We start from the raw sequence: 20,584 nt of genomic DNA, 5'->3' as shown, positions 1-20,584 counted from the left end.
TTGATTGATTATAGGAATTGGCTGCATGTTTCTGGAGGCAGAGAAGTCCCACAATCTGCTCTGTGCAAGATGGAGACCCAGAAAAGCCAGTGGTATAATTCAGTCCAAATACGAAGGGCTGAGAACTGGGGGGGTGGGGGGTGGGGGTGGGGGTGTACCCACTGGTATATGTCTTGGACTCTGAAGACCCCAAAACCAGGAGCTCTGATGTCCAAAGGCAGGAGAAAATCGACATCCCAGCTCAAGAGAGAAAAAAAGAACTTGCCCTTCCTCCATTTTTTTTTTTTTAACTCAGGCCCTCAAGGATGATGCTCACCCACATGGGTGAGGGCAGATTTTCTTCACTCCATCTACTGAGTCAAATGGTAATCTCTGCCAGAATTACTCCCATAGACATTGCTTAGCTCAGTCAAGTTGACACATAAAATTAACCATCACAATCAGTGATCTGAGCTCTTCTCATGTGCTTATTGGCCATCTGTATATCTTCCTTGGAAAAATACCTACTCAGGTCCTTTGCCTATTTTAAAATCAGGTTCACTTATTTTGTTGCTGAGTTGTAAATGTTCTTTATATTTTTTGGATATTAATCCCTCATCAGATACCTGATTTGCAAATATTTTCTCCCATTCTATGAGTTGCCTTTTCACTCTCTTGATAGTGTCCTTTGACAAGTTTAAGTTTTTAATTTTTGAAGTCCAACTTACCTATTTTTTTCTTTGGTTGCTTGTGCTTTTGGTGTCAGATCCAAGGTATCATTGCCAAATCCAATGTCATGAAGCTTTTGCCCTATTGTTTTCTTTAAGAGTTTAATAGTTTTAGCTCTTACATTTAGGTTTTGATACATTTTGAATTTTTTGTATATGGTAGCAGATAAGGGTTCAATGTCATTTATTTTGTAGTGAATATCCAGTTTTCCCAACACCATTTAAAAAAAAACTGTCCTTTTTCCTTGAATGGTCTTGGCACCCTTGTTGAAAATCATTTGACCATACATCGGAGAGTTTATTTCTGGGCTCTCTATTCTATTCTGTTGGTCTAAATGTTTGTCTTTATGCCAGCACCACACTTTTGTTATTGTAGCTTTGTAGTAAATTTTGAAATCAAGATGTGTGAAACTTCCAACTTTGTTATTCTTTTTCAATATTATTTTGGCTGTAGGTGGGGATGGGGGTTCTTTGTGATAGCACATGAATTTTAGGATGGGCTTTTCTGTTTCTGCAGAAAAACATCATTGGGATTTTGACAGGGATTAAACTGATTCTGTAGATTGCTTTGGGTAGCACTGACATCTTAACAGGATCAAGTCTTCAGGTCCATGAACACAAGATGTCTTCCATTTATTTGTGTCTAATTTCTTTCAGCAACGCTGTATAGTTGGTCAGTGTACAAACCCTTCATATCCTTGGTTAAGTTTACTCCGAAGTATTTTATTCTATTTGATACTATTGTAAATTGAACTGTTTTCTTAATTTCTTTTTGGATTGATCATTGTAAGTGTAAAGAAATGCGACTGATTTTAGGGGGCTGACTTTGTGTTCTGCAACATTGCTGAATTTATTAGTTCTAGTGAAGTTGTTTGTTTATTAGTTAATTGGAATGTTTAGGATTTTCTACACATAAGATCATGTCATCTACACAGAGAGATAATTTTACTTTTTTTCCTTTCTAACCGGAATACCTTTTCTTGCCCTGTTGCTCTAGCTAAAACTTATAATAAATACTATGTTGGATAGAAGTGGTGAAAGCATGCCTGCATCCTTGCCTTTTTCCTGATCTGAGAGGGAAAGCTTTCAGTCTTTCACCATTGAGTATGATGTTCGCTGTGGGCTTTTCATAGATGACCTTTATTATGTTGAGGTAGTTTCCTTTTATCTTAGTTTGTTGAATGTTTTTATTATGAAAGGGTGTTGAATTCTGTCAGATAACTTTTTCTGCATCAATGAGATGATCATGTAGTTTTTTTCCTTTCATTCTGTTAATGAGGTGCATTACATTGATTGATTTCATAATGTGGCACCATCCTTGTATTCCAGGAATAACGCCCACTTGGTCATGGTGTATAATCCTTTTATTATGCTGCTGAATTCTGTTTACTAGTATTTTGTTGAGGATTTTTGCATCAGTATTCATATGGGCTGTTGGTCTTTGGTTTTTCTTTTCCTGTTGTGTCTTTGTCTGGGGCTTTGGTATTGGAGTAATGCTGGCCTCATAAAATGAGTTAGAAGGTGTTCCATCCTTTTCAATTTTGGGGAAGAATCTGAAAAGGACTGGTGTCAGTTCTTTAAATGTTTTGTAGAGTTCACCAGTGAAGCCATCTAGTCTAGGAATTTTCTTTGTTGGGAGGTTTTTGATTATTGATTCAATCTCCTTACTAGTTACAGATCTATTCATATTTTCTATTTCTTCCTGAGTCGGTCTTAGTAGGGTTTGTTTCTAGGACTCTTTCCATTTCATCTGGGTTATTCAATTTGTTGATATACTATTGCTCATAGTACTCTTATAATCTTTATTTCTGCATCTCTTGGATCTTTTTCCACCCAAAGGATACAATGCTTATAGCGTTGAAAGACAGTCACCTGTGACCATGACTCACGGGCTTCTGCTGTGAGCTGCGGCTGAAGCCTGCTTGCTGCCTTGGGTCCTTGGGCACCACATGTGAGACCACCCCATGCTCTGAACTTTCTTGGTTTAGCTCTCAGCTAAACTCTCCTTTCCACACACAAAGGACCACAGGGATCATCAGATTTGGGGACTGGAAAGACCCAGTATAGTGTTTTTCAAACTGTGAGTTGCAGCCTCTTAGAGAGCTGGAAAATCAATTTAAGTGGGTCACAGCCAGCATTCCACAGATAAAACAGAAAACATCTTGAGTACATTGTAAGTACTGTTTGGTGAAAGTTCTGCCTCAGTTGCGTGTGAATATTGTGGATTGTGATGTAAAATGTGTTTCCTACACATTTGGTCAGAGGGGTCAAAAACAATCTGAAAGGTCTCTGATCTAAGCCAGTTCTCCCTCATTTTGGATGGGAGGAAACTGAAGCCCAAGGAGGGTATACGACTCACTGGAGGTGACATGGCCAGTTTGTGTAAAGCAAGGCCATTGCTGGATATTTTGGCTTCTACCCAAGGGTTCCTCCCAGTGAATGAACATATCATATGGCCTCAAATATTTGAAAATCGATTTTACTCCCTTTCCCAGGGTGAATTTCAAAGCATAGGTAAAACTGATGTTTGGATATTCAGCAACATCTTTGCCTTCTGATAAAATCACTTTTCTCTTGTTTCTTCCCTTTTCCCAGGCAAGCTCTCCACCATCCAGATGCTTTAGTAGTTCTGACTTTTCCACCCTAGACAGCAGTAACAGCTTAGATGCCTCTTAGATGACTCTTCTCTCCAGCATTTCCCCTTTATCCTCCTTGGGATTCCAACATCAGACTTCTCAAGACTATTTCCCTCCCAACTCTACTCAATCTAGGGCATGTCCCTTAAGAGAAAGACAAATCAAGAAGGAAGTTCTGCTGGGAAGAAAAGAAAGGGAATCCTTTATATTTCCACAACAATCAGTAGCTCTGGGAGGCCTACAGGCCCCTAAGAGCAAGCTGAAAAGGAGGAATGTGATGCCTCCTGGGGTTGGTGGTGGGGGAGAGTGAGCAATCAGGCTTCGAGAGAAAGCAGCCTGGAATCAGAAAGCTCAGGGCGACGTGGAGCCACACACTGTGAGCCTCCTTTCACGCGTGAGGGGCTCAAGCCAGGTACCTTCCCCGCGGTCTCGGAGTTGGCAGGGGAGTAACAGAGCCGGATCCCAGCTAGCTCCCGTGCAGTCTCTGACGGCCCTGCACACCTCCCCAACAAGGGCCTCTCAGAATTAGGATAATTTAGAGAACTTTTTTTTTTTCCTCAGAACAAACCACACCAGTTTTTAAGGGCTAAGTAAAAACAAACTAAACAAACTTTACCATTAGATTATTAATGCTAATGCCTATTTAGAAGGTTAATAAAAATTGTTTATAAAATTTTTTATCAATTTTATTTAAAAATCTGATTTTACCCTACTTTTTGTCACAATACCAACCGTGTTCAAATGTGTTACCTTGGGAGTCTACAGATGCTCAGAATGTTATTGAGACTGTCTTCAGCATCAGTTTATGTGAGCATAGTGTGTCTTTTAATTGCAAAAGTAATGCACGAACACATCCTCATCACAAGAGCCTTAACAACACAGACCAGGCCCTCTGCCCACCTCCTCCCCACCCCTTCCTGGGTCCTTCCTGGCATTTCTCAGCACCATCAGCTTCTAGCGTGAACAACATCAGCCTTACTAATGGTCACACTTGACTTTGCACCAAAATTGTGTCAGTAACTTGAGCTACATCTAAATGGATTTTGGCTGGTACCAAAAATCAAACCCAGCCTCAGAGAACAAATTAAAAAAAGGAAGGCTTGCCATCATTCAGAATTTTTTTTAATGTCTCTTGAAAATTTTACTTAAAATGACCTGTAAACTTTGAAGGTAATGTTAAAACTCTTCTGAGCAACATCAACAGCAGAAGGATGATCTAAGTTACTAGCTTTAAAGATCTTGGAGAGTCTGCTGTGTAACAGCTATGGCCCAGGATCCTTATCCAATTTTCGCCAGCAACTTGGCCTCCTTTCTCTTACTTGAAGGAGACATTCTCATTTCAAGCTGTTAAAATTGTTTATCTTCTAATGCTTCAAGGGTAAAACCTTTTAAATGGCCAGTCTGCAAATGCCCCGCTCCTGCTGAGACAAACAGGAGGTAGACAGTAGGATCCCACGCTTGATGCTTAAAGGAGGCCTGACCTGCTGCCCGTGACCCCTGGACACTTGGAAATGCTCATGAAACGAGGTGGGCAGCCACCCCTCCAGTCTCACAGTGCAGCAAGAATCCACCTGCTCGCAGGGAGCCTGCGCCCTGGACCAGCTGATGCTACACTCAGACTGTCACATACTCGCCTGCTCCACCTGCATTATCAGGCAGGCCCTCAGCTAATTGTTTGCGCCTTCCTGAAAATGGTTCCTTCCTATCGTTTTAGAAATGCTTTCCTAACACAGGCTGAAGTAGGTAGAAATGAGACTAGGCAGGTGCGCAGTTGCTGGGCTCAGCCACAGTGGGAATGAGCTGTGTGGCGCCCCAGGACACACCTGCACGGAACTGCCGGCCCTGGTTCACAAGGCGTCTGGGCCAGTGGAGAGGAGCCCAGACCCCATTACAGAGAGGAGGGCCCTGCTCCAAGCGTGGGACTGGTCAGCAGGTCTGGGACACACCGTCCTGTGACCCAGACCCACCTCACCTGGCTGAACCACTCATCTCATAGGAATGATCTTTACTTCCACAAGGAAGTTTCCCCATTTTTCAGAAGCCAGTGGCCCCCTTGGTCCATCTCTGTTTTCACCTTTGTGGTAGAGGCACGAATGCAGAAGAATGTTTGCTCCATAAACAATCACCTCTGTGCAAACCGGCCCACCTCTGAGGCCCGTGCAGGGACTGGGACCACAGCAGAAGGTGAGCACAGGCTGCTTGGCAGCCCTGGCCTGGGGGAGCCAAGCAGGAATACAGGACAGTGTGGCTGATATGCTCACTTTTCAAGGAAAGATGTAAATTTCTATTTTTACATGAAATCTCCCAGTTTTTTCAAGTTGGATCAAGTTTTGTCAAAACACCCTGCAGGGGGAACCACACACACACACTGGCCACACCCTTGCCCAGGTATGGCCACCTGCAGGGGGGGGGGCTGTCTTTGGGCCTGGACTTGCCCCACACCCAAGTTTCTGCACCACAGACCCATCCTTCCCCACGGGGCTGGTGCACCTACTGCCCGCCAGGTGCTGCTCTGGCTCCAGGGAGGCCAGGCACCGCAATTTCTTTTCTTTTCTTTTTTTTTTAGCGGTACGTGGGCCTCTCACTGTTGCAGGCTCAGTGGCCATGGCTCACGGGCCCAGCCGCTCCGTGGCATGTGGGATCTTCCCGGACCAGGGCACGAACCCGTGTCCCCTGCATCGGCAGGGGGACTCTCAACCACTGCGCCACCAGGGAAGCCCCGCACTTTCACAATTGATTTAATTCCTGCGGCATTTGGTCATGAAGAAATGCCTGATGTGCCTCCTTTTGTTAATTTTTAAAATTGAAATTGCTGCTTTTATAGGTCAAAATGGCTGAACACCCACAATTTCATATGATTCAAACTAAGTAAAACGTTCCCGTCTCTCTGCTGTTCCTAGTAGATGGGCGGCCACCTCCGCCTTGCCCGCCGTCCAGGCAGGTTGGTGGGCCCTACGGGGTGGCCTATAGGCAAGGCTGTCAGAAAAGGCCATGCGGGCCTCCCCTGGCTCGGGAAAGAAAGGCTCCAGCGACATGTGTGAACGTGTCTCAGGGCTGTGTCTGGAATATTTATGCCCTTTTATTGTTTTCCTATTACTTGGTGGTCTAAGATAATGAAAAGAAACCTAGACAGTCTCAAAGTTTCGAACTCACATAAGCCAGGCTCTAAATACTAAGGCAAGACTCCCTCAGAGAGAACATGTACGACTTTTTATCACAAACCCACTCACTGCTGCTGCCACTATTTAAGCATTTACTTTTGTTGTAACTTAACTGAAGCGGATCACTCTTTTTCATTTTCATCCAGAAGTGGCTGCTTCCACCAAATTCAGAGCCAGTCCATCCCATCCCCCTGCTCCCCTGGAATGGCGTCTCAGGGACGCTGTGGTGATGCAGGCTGACTAGCCTCGGCCAACACAGACTCCATCCGTCCCTCCCTTGGCACAGAAGTGTGTCCTCCCACAGGCATTGGAGGTGGCAAGGGGCCACGTGAGGAAGGGGCTGTGACTGCACAAAGCAAACCCCCAGAATCAGGGCAAGCTGGGCCGAAAGGGGCAACTGGTCCAACCCACCTTTTTCCAGAGGACTCTCCCTGGGAACCAGGGAAAGCCCATTAATGCAGAGAGGGAGTCAAGTTTCCTCAACCACATCAGAACATCTATATGTTCAGCCTTTCTCAAGAACAAAAGCCAGGGACTTCCCTGGTGGTCCAGTGGTTAAGAATCCACCTTCCAACACAGGGGACGTGGGTTCAATCCCTGGACAGGGAACTAAGATCCCACATGCTGTGGAGCAACTAAGCCAGTGCGCCACAGCTACAGAGCCCGCGCACTCTAGAGCCCATGTGTCACAACTAGAGAAGCCCATGTGCTGCAACTGAGACCTGATGCAGCCAAAAAAAAAAAAAAAAAAAAAAACCCCAACTACTCTCCTATATTTTTCCATCTTGACTATCAATTCTTCCATAGGAAATAAATAAAAGTAACCTTAACCAATAGTGTTAAGCCAGATCACCTAGAAGCTGACAAATTAGATGCCCAGCCCTTCTCATAGCAGTTTAAAATAAACACACTTGTTACTAACGGTCATGGAGACCTCACACAGTTCTGGAACAAACAGGCCAAAAAGCCCCCAGAAGTGCAGGGGTCCCAGCAACGCACAGGCTCGGAGCCATGGACGCTCATCCACGGTGAGGCCGGCAGGGGGCACCCCACACCCACCAGCTGCCAAACAGCAGGCACAGCAGCTCCTGGGATGCGGGCCTTTGATGCTCCTGGGATGCTCTGACAGCAGACATGGAACCACCCTGACAACGGTGACCCCAGGCACCTCCAGCCTCGGCCACCTTCTCCCTAGGAGAGCACAAACCACACGAGGCCATGGGCAGCCTGCCCCTCTAAGCCCTCAGGAGGAGGCTGGTTGGATGCTGGGGGGAGGGCAGGGGGGCCACCCAGGAGGGCACCTTGAAGCTGCTCCACCCCACACCCTTCTACAGTTTACGGCCTCCTGATGTGCACCCCTCCCCACACAGTAATGGCCCCTGGAGACCCCTTGGCCTCCCCCGAGATTGAGAAAATACCACCAAGCCAGGTGGGTGCTGCTGATGGGGGGAGGCTGGGGCTCGCTGCATCGTTTTTTCTTTGTCTGGTGGGTACCAGGCTCACATCCACTGATTGACAGAATGAGCAAAGGAAGGCAGAGCCCAGACCAAAACCGTCTGATGGGGCAGGTTCCCTGTGGACACCTCCCACCCCCACCGAGCTGTCAGCAAGGGCTCTCTTCACTCTGCTGACACCCCCGAGCCTGCCATGAGATCCACGTGTATTAACAGCATCCCCGTCTCACGCTGAAGGGCCCCTGGGGAGGATGGCAGGGCCGCCCCATAAGCTGAGGATGTTCAGAGCATCCCTGCAGCACCGTCCCCGAGCTATGACAGCCAAAAACATCTCCCCACACCGCCGAAGGTCCCCTGGTCAGGAACAATGAGTATGAAAGAAAGGATCACACTGCTTTCCCAGAGCCTGATGAAGGGAAGCAGCATCTCTTAGAAACCACGAGGGAAGAGGAGGTACTTAGGAGGCAAGAAGCCCAGCCCAGTGTGGGGGCACATTCCCAGGCAGTGACTCCCAGTGCACCTGGGATCTGGATCTATGTCCCTGTCCGGGAGAGTGAGGCTTCTCCTCTGGACTAGACATGAAATGGAGGTCCAGCCTGTGCCTAAACTGTCTCTGGTCATGGTGTAAAAGTACACCATGAGTTTGTGAAACCTTGGTGAGCAGTATCCACACTCCCATTTTATAAGGAAAACCCAAGCCTCGGGACACACCAGCCCTGCACCGCCAGCCACAGGGAGGAAACAGCAGGGAGGGGACAGCGGAGGATTAGGGAAAGCCAGAGGGAGAGAGCGTCTTCCTCAGGGCTGAGCTGCAGCCCCCAGCACCCATCTCGCCCCTGTAGGTCTGGGGACAGCACATGGCAGCCTCACCCTTCCCCTGAGCTCCGCCTGCCACGGACACAGGACACTGGGCAAACCTCAGCTCTGCCCATGGAGACAGCAGACCCGAAGGCTGGCCGAGCGACTCTGGCCCTGATGAAGTGTGGGGGGGGTCCCCCCAGGACAGCTGCCCCCACACTCAGGGCAGCCTCCCTAGGTCAGTCACCAGGCAGCCCTGGTCCCCAACATGCTTGGGGATTCAGCCTCCTTTATCCACCACAGAAGCCAAGAATATATAATTGTTTAAACTCAGTGTCCCCAAGCTCTCACTGACAACCACTGGAACCACAGACAGCAAAGCCAGCTTAGACCTGAACCTTCCATGGCCCCTGGGCTCCTGCATTAGATCATAGAGCAGTTTAGCTGAATATCAGCGTTTTATTTCCCAGAGGAGGGCGGTGATTCAGGGCAGGAAGTAGCTAGAAATATATATATTTTTCAAAACCAACCTGAAGAGCCTAGCTGTTCTGTGAGGCCTGCACAACCTGCCCACCCTTGTGCCCCAGAGGGCCCAACCCCCTCCCTGTCCTGCCCCGCTGAGCCCCCATCTCATGGGCTTAGGTGGGGATGCAGGATGCGTCGCTGACCCTGGACCATGTCCCAGTGTGGATGGAATTCACACATATGACACTGAGGGAAGGAAGCCAGACATGGAGGAGCAGAGACTGCACGTTCCATAGAGTTCAGAGCAGGAGAAATGAGTGTGCTGACTGCCATCCAGGCAGTGGTGACTGTGCTAGGGGGTGGGGGTGGGGGACTGGCCTCACGGTCGGGCCCCTGGACTGGGCGTTCTGTGTGTGGGATTCACATGCTGAGCCCAGGGCCATCCTGCACCCAGGCTCCCGGCCCTGCTCAGCCCACACTTACCGGCTGCGGTCCGTCCTGCCTCTGGCCCTGCCCCGGGTGGTGGATAAAGGACCGGGTGGAGACTCTGTAGTGGTTCAGCAGGCAGACGACAACCACGACCATCACTGTGACCACCACCACGACGACGACCACCTGGGCGAACTCCAGCTCCGCTGTGATGAAATGGAGAGTGCGTCAGCCGGGCCCAGGGCCACCCCGCTTCCCAGACCCTCCTGGGACAGAAACAACTTCCCCCAGGCCTGCTGCCTGAGAGCCTCGCTGTGTGGCTAGCTGGTGATGAAGGGAGGCCCAGCTGCACGGACAGACCTCATCTTTGCGGTTCTGTCCTGAGAAGGGCCTGGTCGAGCGTGTCCCACTGGCCCCACGGGACCTCCCAAAGGGCTGCGCTGTGACGGGCTGGCGTCACACAGGACACCAGGTCCAGCCCCGTGTGCACAGCACGGGTGGCCACCACACAGGGACCTTCCCCAGGGCAGGCAGCTCCTGGGTGCCATCTCCTGGGACACAAGAAGCTCTGGGGCCCCATCCCTGCCAGATCCCCTAACCCCCAGGGGGGTGGAAACTATGATTCCCAAAGCACTTCCACGCGGGGGCCGTGCAGCACACTGGAGGGAAAACATGCTGACAAAGAGCCCCAGATCCGCTTTGCGAAGGCCCCACCAGGGGAAGTGATTGAGGAGACGCATCTCCATGGTCTCCAGCCCTGTGGCACCACTGGGTTCTCACTGCACCATTACAGAAGCCTGTCTAAACCGCCACCACGCACTCCCCACTGGGCACCTTCACGGGCAGTTCGAGGAGAGGGTGCCAGCCCTCAGCTTCTCAGGGGAAGCGGAGCCCAGGGCCAAGGTCAGTCCAGACTTCCCGCTCCTGCCGGGCCAAGTGCTGCCCTGTTCTCCCCACACTCAGAGCGGAGATGGCTGTGCAGGGAGCGGGGGTTGGGCACAGTGCAGGAAGGGCAAGAGGGGGACAGCCCTGTCTGCGGTGGTGCTGCCTGGGACGCACACACGTGTGGACACGGGCACATGAACGTGCACACATGTAGATATGCACACACATGCACGCACGGCACACCCTATTGCTGCAGCAGGGCTCAGGCCACCGGCCGGTGGGTACATTGCTCTCAGGTGCAGGCTCACACCTGCGCAATGCAGGCAGGGGCTGGGTGCTGCCCCACATCCACCCCGTTGGGGTAGAGGGAGGGTCTTCCTGGATCCCACTGTGTCCTGTCCTGTGGCGCTGTCCTCCACCCCAGCCCTCCAGCCCGCACACCTGATGGACAAAGACTTACAAACATGCCTGCTGGACTGGGAGGGAAGGCCAGTGGCCCCAGGTTGGGGAGGGGGTGCGCCGCAGAATAGCTAATGAGTGTGAGGCCCAAGGACCCCACAGCCCCGCGTGGGGAGCAGCAGGGCCCAGCCAGGTGTGCTGGACGCACCCCTGGCTGGAGGCCGAGCAGGTGCAGGAGGCAAAGCCCCAGCAGCAGGAGGGGTGAGGGCTCCCCACCGTAGCTGTCTGCTCTGGACGCCCAGAAGCCTCGTGGCTGATGGGCAGAAGATTGCTCTTGTACTTCCTCTGGGGAGGAAACCCCCAGGGAGCCACCCAAGTACCTCCCAGGGACAATCAGAATCTTCAAGGTGGAGTCTCCTGGAAACTGAAATCATTCTCTGTTGTAGGGTCTAGGCTGGGACTTTGCAGCTGGGGTACAGATACCAGCGTGACCTCGTTTATCCTCATGCACTATGGGGTGTGTGACACACCTGGTGAGGGAGAAACATGTCTTCACAACCCCCTGCCTTTGCAGACAACTGTCCTGTGTCCAGGACACCCTGTGTCACAAGGTGCCCATGCATATGGACCCCAAACCTCGTCATCGACGACACAGGATGAGGCTGTGTGTGTAAGCGACGAGGGACCTGCCTCCATCACCTTGTGTTCCCGGCATCAGGCGTGGGCGGGCCCAGCGTCATCATGAAGAGGTGGACTGAGGACAGGCTCTGGAGCCCAACTGCACAGGTGCCCACCTAGAGGATGGCTCCCGCAGGCAGGGGTGAGACCCGCCCTGGCTGCCAAGCACAAGGGGGCATCTCAGGAGATGAATGGAAGGTGAGCCATCCCTGCTCCAGGGACAAGCAGATAGGAAGCAGGGAGTCAAGGGCGACTAATGCAGCATGAAGACTGAACCCAAAATAATGCTTTGTTTTACCAACATTTATTTTTATTTTGTGAATGAAAAACAGAGTATTCAAAACTTGCCTTTCAGGTTAAATCGTGCCCTGGAATTGACAAATGTTTCCTCTTCTTAAGAAAACTGCTTTGCTTTTTGGATGACGATTACGGCGAGGGGCCACGCACACATCTTTGCGTGTTAATTCTTCACTTGGAGGATGTCATTCTAGGTCATCTCTTCCTGAATATGGAAGGCTATGCAGATGACCATTTGCAGCAAAACAATCAAATTACATTTTCATAATTCTATGCACATTTGGGGATATATATGTGTTTCATTTGAAAAGTATTTTTATTATAAAAATAATGAAGATTTCTTTAAATTTCAAAGAACATAGATGGAAATAGTGTATAATGTATAAGTTCCCCTGCACAGGCCGGAAGCTCTCACTGCGACCCCCACGCCCACGCCGTCTGGGGCACTATTCACCCGTTGTATCTGTGTGTTGCCTGTTGAATAAGGGCTTTCTTTTTAATGAATGGAATCACGGTACAAATATATTGTTCTTTTTTCCACTCAATACATCACAGACACCTTTAAACAAAAAAATATGTAAACCAACCTCATTCCCTGTGGTGCCGCCGGTTCCTAAACACAGAACACTGGGACTTGCATTCTCCAAGCGATGGGTGTTAGGTGGTTGGGTTTTGTTGTTTTTTTTTTTCTACCATGACCAAAAGATTGTGTGTGACCCACATTCGTAAGCATCCCTACGAAAAAATTCCAAAAACTGATACAACCTTGTAAATGCTCCTCTTGTCAAGGAGAGAGCAGGGTGTCTCCTGCCTCATGGCCCCAGATCCTCGGTCCTTTCCACGTGTACTAATCTGATGGGCAAAAACATGTATCTTGTTTTAATTTGTATTTCCCTGGTTACTAGTGATTGTGATCTTTCCCTATGATTACTGGTAAATTTGTATTTTTCTTTTTCATAATATTAGTTTATTTGTAGTTTTCTCATTTATTTTATTTGTAAGCAGTCTTTACATATTATGGCTATAAATCTTTATCTGCTACATGAATTGCAAATATTTTCTCCTGGTCTGTCACTTCTTTAAACTTTGGTTTGAGTTTCTCTGTAGATGATATACATTTTTTTAATTTTTATGTCATCAAATATTGTTGCAATCTTTCTCCTTTATGGCTTCTAAGCTTCCCATTGATTAGGAAGGTCTTCTCTCCAATACTCTAAAAATATTTTTCTTCTAAGATTTTTCTGTTCAGATCTTTATTTGCTCTGGATTTTATTTCTTCTGGTCTGAGGCAGCATGTAGAACCATTTATGTTGTCTGATAGGCATGAATCTTCTGATCTAATATCAAACTAAAAAGTTCAGCACAAGCAAGGGTAAGACAGACTTCAGCTGTGGGAAACTGTACAGAAGCTCCCACCTTTCTTTCAAAGGGAACCACCTGCTCTCAGGCTGTGGTCAGCATGCCCTATGCCCTGCCGCGTCCCTGCCGAGGCGCCAGCACCAGAAGTGGCCCCCTGCCATGTGTCCAGACTGGCAGAGCTTCCTCCCCAGACCCTCCCTCCTGCTCTGAGACCAGCCGCCCTCAAGGGCTTTGGTCCCAGGGCTGCTCTGTACCCCAACATGACCAATTACCCCAAAGAGCTGTGTGTGGATGACATCTACCAGTATTTACCATATTTGAAATTAAAACTTGAAGATGTTAAATATTTATTCATTAAAAAATAAACTCACCCCATGTTAACACATGTAACAAAATAACTTCCCGCTGCCACACTTTACACAGTGCCCACCTCTTTACTCCCAGTGGCCTCCCCTCTGCTTCACCTGCACCGGCGGGACATGTGGCTGAGGTACAAGGAGGAGGTCCTGCCTCACTGACCCCCGGGAGGGTCTTGGGGTCCCTGGGGGTCCTGTGGCCACAGTCGGAGGACGGGTGGTCCACATGGACTGATGACAGGCCCTCTAGTACAAACGCTAACGTCGGGACTCGAGATGTGCTCAGAGCAGCACCTGGGGGCCTGGGCATAGGATGGTAGGAACCATCCCCCAGGACGCCACTAGCTGAGGCCGGCAGCCCTGGGTGACAGAAGCCCTTCACTTTGAACTCTGGGGCGAACCAGTCCATGAAAACAGACTGCTTTTTCAAACGCTAATGACTGGAAAGTGTGAGGCTTTACTCTCTTTGGAGCCACACATACTCCCCGCCCTGCACCCCCCTACCCTCACCCCCGAGTGGTCCAGAGTGAAAACTGGAGGAAACAGAGATGGTTCCTGGGAAGAAGCATGGTGTCATCCAGACCCAGGTCCTGTGCTACCAACAGCCCCTCTGAGCTTAGCAGGTGGTGTGTGGGCACCCCTGTACTCCCACGGCCTCCTTCACTTTAAGCAGGAACATCCTACTAAAAACACCTCATAAAAGGCGAACTATGCAAAGACCACACATGGCAGGACATCTGAAGCTGGGATGGTGGGTGGGAAGGGGCTTAGAGACCCCCAAAGCCAGCTGCTACCCCCGCATACATTCTGTTGTAACAGTGACAGATGAGTGACTCCTGTCCCCTCTTCCTTCACGATTCCTGAGCCCCCCTCCCCCTCCCGCCACCCCGCTGTGGAGACGGCTCAGAGGCACTCAGCCCCAAAGTGTTTACCAGCCTCCAGATGTGGCTCTGTCGCCAACGGCCTGATTTTACACCTTCTCAAGAAAATAACTTCCACAGGACAAGTAGAAGAAGCTTCACATTAAAAAACAAAAACAAAGCCCTGCATTCCCCACTTTTGAATGCAAGAATCGGATGAAATTCAGCACACCTGTTCATCACGGTGTCGTCTCCAGCTTTCTCACTTCTGGTCTCAAACACAGACGTTGCGGGGCTTCTGGGGCCTGAAGCCCAGCCACTCCCTGGACTGCAGTCAGGGCTCCCCACATCCTCTGAGACCACTGCCCTCCTCAGGAGCAGTTTCCCCATGCGGGCGCACACACACACACACACACCCGCCACCTCACACCGCATTCATTTCTCCCCAATTTCCCCCCAGCCCGGGAGGCCCAGGGTGCGGGCTGTGCACAGCGCTGCAGAAGGTGCCATGAGGCCTGTCACCTGCCCCCCGGGGAACTCCCAACAGGCCCTGAAGAGCTGCACCCATGGGACAGACTCGAGCCCACCACGGCTTCCCGAGAACCGAGGGGGCACCCAGCCCTGGGCCTGGGCGACACAGAAGTGCAGCAGGTGAGGCCCTGCTGCCTCTCTGGCCCTGTCCGCCCGCACCCGGCCCCACAGGATGTGGCGGGGGAGGGGATGTTCAATGGGGGTACACAGAAAGGAAGGGTGGGGAGGCCAGGGGAAGAAGAGAATGAATTCTGGAAGAACTATTAAAACAAGTATACAGGAACCATAGCACTCTGAGAAAATAATAGGATCCCTCAGGGTTTCCAAATTTTCAAAATGGAGTCTGAACACAGCCCACTGGGCAGTTCTTGATTCCAACAGCTACTGACATCAGCAGGAGGATGCCAAAAAGCAGGCCACGAAGGGAAGACTTTTAGACCAAAGTCAAATGTTCACACCCCCTGCTTTCCAGGGGCTGTAGGCTGATGATGCTGTAGTGATGAGTCACTGCCACCCAACCAGGGGTTTTACAGCATCGCGTCTCAAGTTCACAGGAAGACATCTCAGACCCTGATTTCATCTCTCACAGTGACAGGGACAAGGTTATGATGGCATCTCCCTATTTTTATGGAAACGTCTCCAAGAAACTCCAGGCTTCGTGGAGGATTCCAGCAGCAAGAGAAGCACATGGTCCATGGAGGAGCTGGGCTGACTCTGCCAGAGGCACGAGTGTCTGGGCTATTTTTAAAGAACATGGGGCCTGGCTCTGCTGCCTGAGGCTCCCAACACGACACTCACTTCTGCTTTCGGGAGGGTGGACCCCCCATTCCATGAGGCCTGTCCCCCAACGAATGCATCATCCTCCACATGTTGAGCCCTCTTCTCAACATTTAACTACTCTGAAGCCCCAGATGTATAGTTTATGCCCTTACAGCCCTGATAACCGGGTGGGGGGCAGGCGGACACCTCGGCCAAACTCAGAGGAGGCATCATACAAAACATGGTGACGTCACAAGACCTGGGGTTGCTGTCCCCACCCCCCACGGCAGCACCCCCATCGCTCTCCCAAGTGCTGGAAACTACAGGGATGTGGAGACCACAGGGCTGCCCTCTAGGTGGCTTCTCCCAGGCCCCCATGTCCACTGGGGCACAGGAACCGTGCCCTGTCCCCCTGGGCATCGGTGTGGTGATGACAGCCTGGGGTGTCTTACTCTTACGTCTCTGTGACACTTGTAAAGGACTAGATGTTCCTAAAGGCCAGTGAATTTCCCAGATCCTACAGACATGGGGCAGTGGGGGGCAGGAAGACTGTGGGAGCAGGGGGTGTAGTCTACAGACTAAAATTGCCTCAAGTCTGTGAACTGAGTATAAAAGTACTCTTGGAGACTTTAGTGGCTGAATGAAAATCCACACTCATTAAACACTGTGGTCAAGGGGGGAAATACAGCCTGTGTTATATGAATAACTTCACTGTTTGAAGTTCAGAAGGCAAAACAGTTAAGAGCCATCATCAGGATGATTATATTCCATACTTTGAATTTTCTTTTTCTTGGGGTGGGCTGGCTACTCTCATCCATCCTACGACAAGTAGAACAACACAAGGGGCAAAGAGCCACCCCCAGAAACTCCAGCTACGGTGCCACCCTGGCTTCCACTTCCTTCAGACGCCCCCTCATGGCCCTCTAAGAGCGGGCTTGCGGCCCCGGCCCAGCACCAGCATGGAGTGACCTGGGGCCCATCGCGCTCTGTTGCGCGGTCCCCGGCAGGCAGCACCTCAGGGCTCGTGACAGACAAAGTGAGGAAGAAATGCCACCTGCTCTGGACAGTGTTGGCACAGAACCGCACTCCACCAAACCCTCGCTGACAAATTCTGTGCTGCTCAGGTTCTGCTAAAGGCTCTCACCTGTAACCACCATCCCGCCATCCTGCCATCCCGCTGTGCTGTTACTGGAGCCCCATGGTTGATAAAAGTTACTGTTTCTATTCATATGTTTACCTAAAATGTCTTGCCTGATAATAGAAATGGGAGGTGACACCTACTGTCTGTGGGAGGAGAGAGGGGAGCCGAGCACAGGGATAGCACAGGGCCTCTTGGGCAGGTGTGCCCGCACCACACCTGCTGACTCCAGGCCAAGGCTGGGGGACGTGGATGCACCAGCGGGCAGGTGATGACAGTTACACTGTGAGTCCATCCAGCTAGAAGAGCATCTTTCTAATCTACTGAGGTCCAAGCAGGCACCCAATACAGCTCTTCATGCATTTTATAATCTAGAGCTTCATGATCTCTTCAGAAAGAAATTTAGTTAAATATGTTCCCATCGAAGATGATTGACAGGATTTTCTGAAAACATAGAAGAGGACTAAGAGCAATTACAAACCTTTTAAACGTCTATCCCTTTGGTATCAATAGGGGAAAATGCACACATAAAACCATAATTTCCTCCACAGGGTTCACTTAAAATCCACCCTCACCTCCACCCCCATGTCATTAATTTAGGAAAGTGTATCAAGAAGAAACACAGCTGCACAAGCACCGCCCTGTTCACAGTTAAGAGCAGTCGCATCTGAGGGCTCCCCAGCTGGCATCCATTTGTCTGTCCATCTCTCCCTGTCAGGGTCACGGTTCTCCTTCCTAACCTCTGCTGTTACTGCACTGCTGACCTGAGAAACTGCCCAATAAACCCCCCACATCCTGAGAAATGCATCTTTCCTTTAAAATGCTGTTTTCAGAGTCAGGGTGAAAAAAACAGTACCCACACGTGTGGCAGCAAGTGACAGAACTTCTAGGGGAGGTTTCACCCTCAGGCACAGAGCATCTGAACAAACAAAACTCCAAACTGACAACTGTGTGCACTGAGCTCCTCCCGCTAGGAACCAAAGAGCCTAGAGCACACCTTCCTCAGGAGGGCCAGCCCTGCAGGGTTCCCAGGGCGACAGACCCTATAGGCAGACACCAGCTTCTCGAGAAAGAGTTTCTACTCTTCTCAGCTCGGTCCTCAGACCAAACTCTGAGAACCACCGCAAGCCCAAGAGCAGCCTCCCCGGCTGGCCTGGAACGTACCTTTTTTCAAGACCAGGTTTTTAAATGGGGCTTCCTTCAGGGTACCATTGCCCAGGGGCTCAGTGGACATAATCGGTCCTCTGCCGGGGGTCCTGCCATGACGCAGCCCCCCTACCCCCCGCTGAAAGCTTCCCTTCGGCTCCAGGCCGCCTCCTTGCCTCTTGGAGCTACAGTGGGAGCCGGCGGGGGGTGGGTGGGGGGAGGGGGCTGTCTGCTTGTCCCGGCCTCACCTCATCACATCATATCGGCGCCCAGCCCAGGTGCCAGACTCAAGCGCTGTGGCTCCAACCACAGGCCATGGCCGCCAATTAACAACAGCCGCCCAGGAATCAGGACTGTAGCGGGAAGCAGGGTGTCACAGGGTCTCGGAGCACCCCGCCCCCCAGGGCAGCTGACCACCCGGCGATGGGCTGACAACACAAAGCAAGGACCCGCCTGCACCAGCCACCTGGCCTCCCTCGGGCCAGACGAGGCAGAAAGGGGGGAACCTGCATGTCAAATACCACACTCCTGCCCTTGATCTCCGCTAGAAGCTCGCCAAGTTGGAGAAGTGAAGAGAGCGCCCACGGAGCGCTGACCCTGGCAGGTTGGGTCGCCCGGCCGCGTGAGCACGGCATCCCTCCCGCAGACCAGAGCCTGGCCAACCGGCTCCTTATGCCCCAGGGCCGCTCGCCGCTGAGAGCAGCTGTAAGGCCCCTGCGGCTAAGCTCTGGCCGGTAGCAGCCCAGCTGGCAAACTCAGGGCCACAGCGGGGAACCCTCGCTGGCTGCCTCCAGCCACCCTCTCCTCCCTCCCCCCACCACGTGTCTCTTTCTCTGTCTCCTTTCTCCGCCCTCCACCCCCGCCTCGGGGAGCACAAATAGACCACAGAGAAGTGATACAGTGAGGACTCTCCTCACTACCCACTGTTACTTTACAAGAACCCCAGGTAATGAGAAGAGCAGAGCTTGTCCCCAGAAGTGACTTCCCCCTCTCTCCAGGGTCTAGATAGCTTGTTTCATGCGCAGAAAATACCTCCAGTGGTTCTGCTACCCTGGGGCTTCGGGGAAAGGGCATCAGGCCAGCCCCCGCCCAGTAACCCCGCCACAGGCACTGCTCGGGGCCTAGAATAGCCTCTGTTTTCCTTATTTAGGGTAAATAGCAATGGCACGTGGGCCATAGGACGTGTGGTCAAAGCAAAACTGAACTCTGTTGGAACGACCAGCAGAGAAACAGGACAGTGATTCGGCCCCGCCCTGTGGTCAGCCGTCAGGGGCTTGATGTCCACCAGCCCCGGGTCGGCCAGATACACCACCCCTCTGTTCTAACTACTGGGGACAGGCAGGGAAGGAACAAAAGGATCATCTAGAAGATTTTTCAGAGATTTCAAGTGGATAAAAGAAATGGGAATTTCAGTAGGCAAATTAACAGTTGTACACATTTGCACGTGCCACTCAACACAGCCTGACTTTTCTTGAGCAAAAATCCTAAAATGTAACTCCCCTCCCTGTGTTACACTTGCCCTGATTTCTTCTCAGTCACAGGCTGGGTGAGGACCCTCCCTGTCCCTGCAGCTGGGGTCCTGGCCGGCAGTTCCAGTCAGCTCAGGCAGGGACGTTCATAAGACCCCAAGTGACTTGGTTCTTGAAAAGTAGGGGTTTCATCAACTTGAGACCTGAAAACCTGTTCTGTCCTTTGCTGAGGGACATAATTGCATTTTGAAATGGTTGCAAAGAGTCCACTTTGGGGTTTAACATTATTTAAGATGTATTATTTCATGCATCAAAACAATCAACATTTCTTCATTTTTAGTGGTCACTGGGCCCCCTCTGCCTTTACACACCCACTTGTTGGGCTGGCTTCCTCACCACAGGGCATTTGGAGGCAGGGGAGTCTATCTAAATTAAGCTCCTTGTTCATTTTGTTTAATCGTTTAAAAATCACTTAAATAGGCTTGTCTTTATGGATGGCGGGCACCCACACCCCAGAGCGGGTGCATGCTGTCTGGCTGCGCCCGGCCAAGGGGAGCCCAGCAGGGCCAGTCTGGCCTGTGAGCCTCACTGCCTGGTTGATGCGGGCCCAGGCCTGATCCTTGGCCTCAGTGAAGACCGGCAGGGCTTCATGAGTGCTCTGATGCGCTGATTTCACTAATGTGACAAAACGTCTCCGAGCTGCCTGAGGCTGCCTATGTGCAGCGAGGCCCTGGAGACGGTGCCAGGAAGGGGCACCTAAGGCACACACTTTCACGAGGGGCTGTGACGGCAACCAGGACCAAAGCCTCTGCCTTCATCTCCAAGGTTCCCTCCACGAAGGTCCTCCGTTCATTGATCCGTGTGACACATACACACCACGTGGACAGTCCTTAGGAGGAAACATATGGACCTTGAATGTGACTGATGGGCAGGCATTCACTGTCAGGTGGACTCGTCCTGGGTTCTGTCTGCAGACAGCTGCTGATCTAAGGAACTGAATAAGCTCCAGGCATTGGCTTCCAGCCAAGATCCAAACATGAAAAGCGGAGTGACCTGA

General features: G+C 51.0%; 1 protein-coding gene across 1 annotated transcript in view; it reads right to left on the bottom strand.

Moving 5' to 3' along the window:
• LDLRAD4 (low density lipoprotein receptor class A domain containing 4) overlaps positions 1-20,584 on the bottom strand; it is a 276,397-nt gene that overhangs the window by 5,449 nt on the left and 250,364 nt on the right. Inside the window, 1 exon segment of the mRNA XM_059039880.2 lies at positions 9,705-9,856. Within this exon segment, the coding sequence (XP_058895863.1) occupies positions 9,705-9,856 (152 nt within the window).

This window comes from Kogia breviceps, chromosome 15, assembly GCF_026419965.1.
Source record: "Kogia breviceps isolate mKogBre1 chromosome 15, mKogBre1 haplotype 1, whole genome shotgun sequence".
NCBI lineage: Eukaryota > Metazoa > Chordata > Mammalia > Artiodactyla > Physeteridae > Kogia > Kogia breviceps.
The sequence above is the reverse complement of the archived record's forward strand: the minus strand, read 5'-3'. Positions and strand labels throughout refer to the sequence as shown.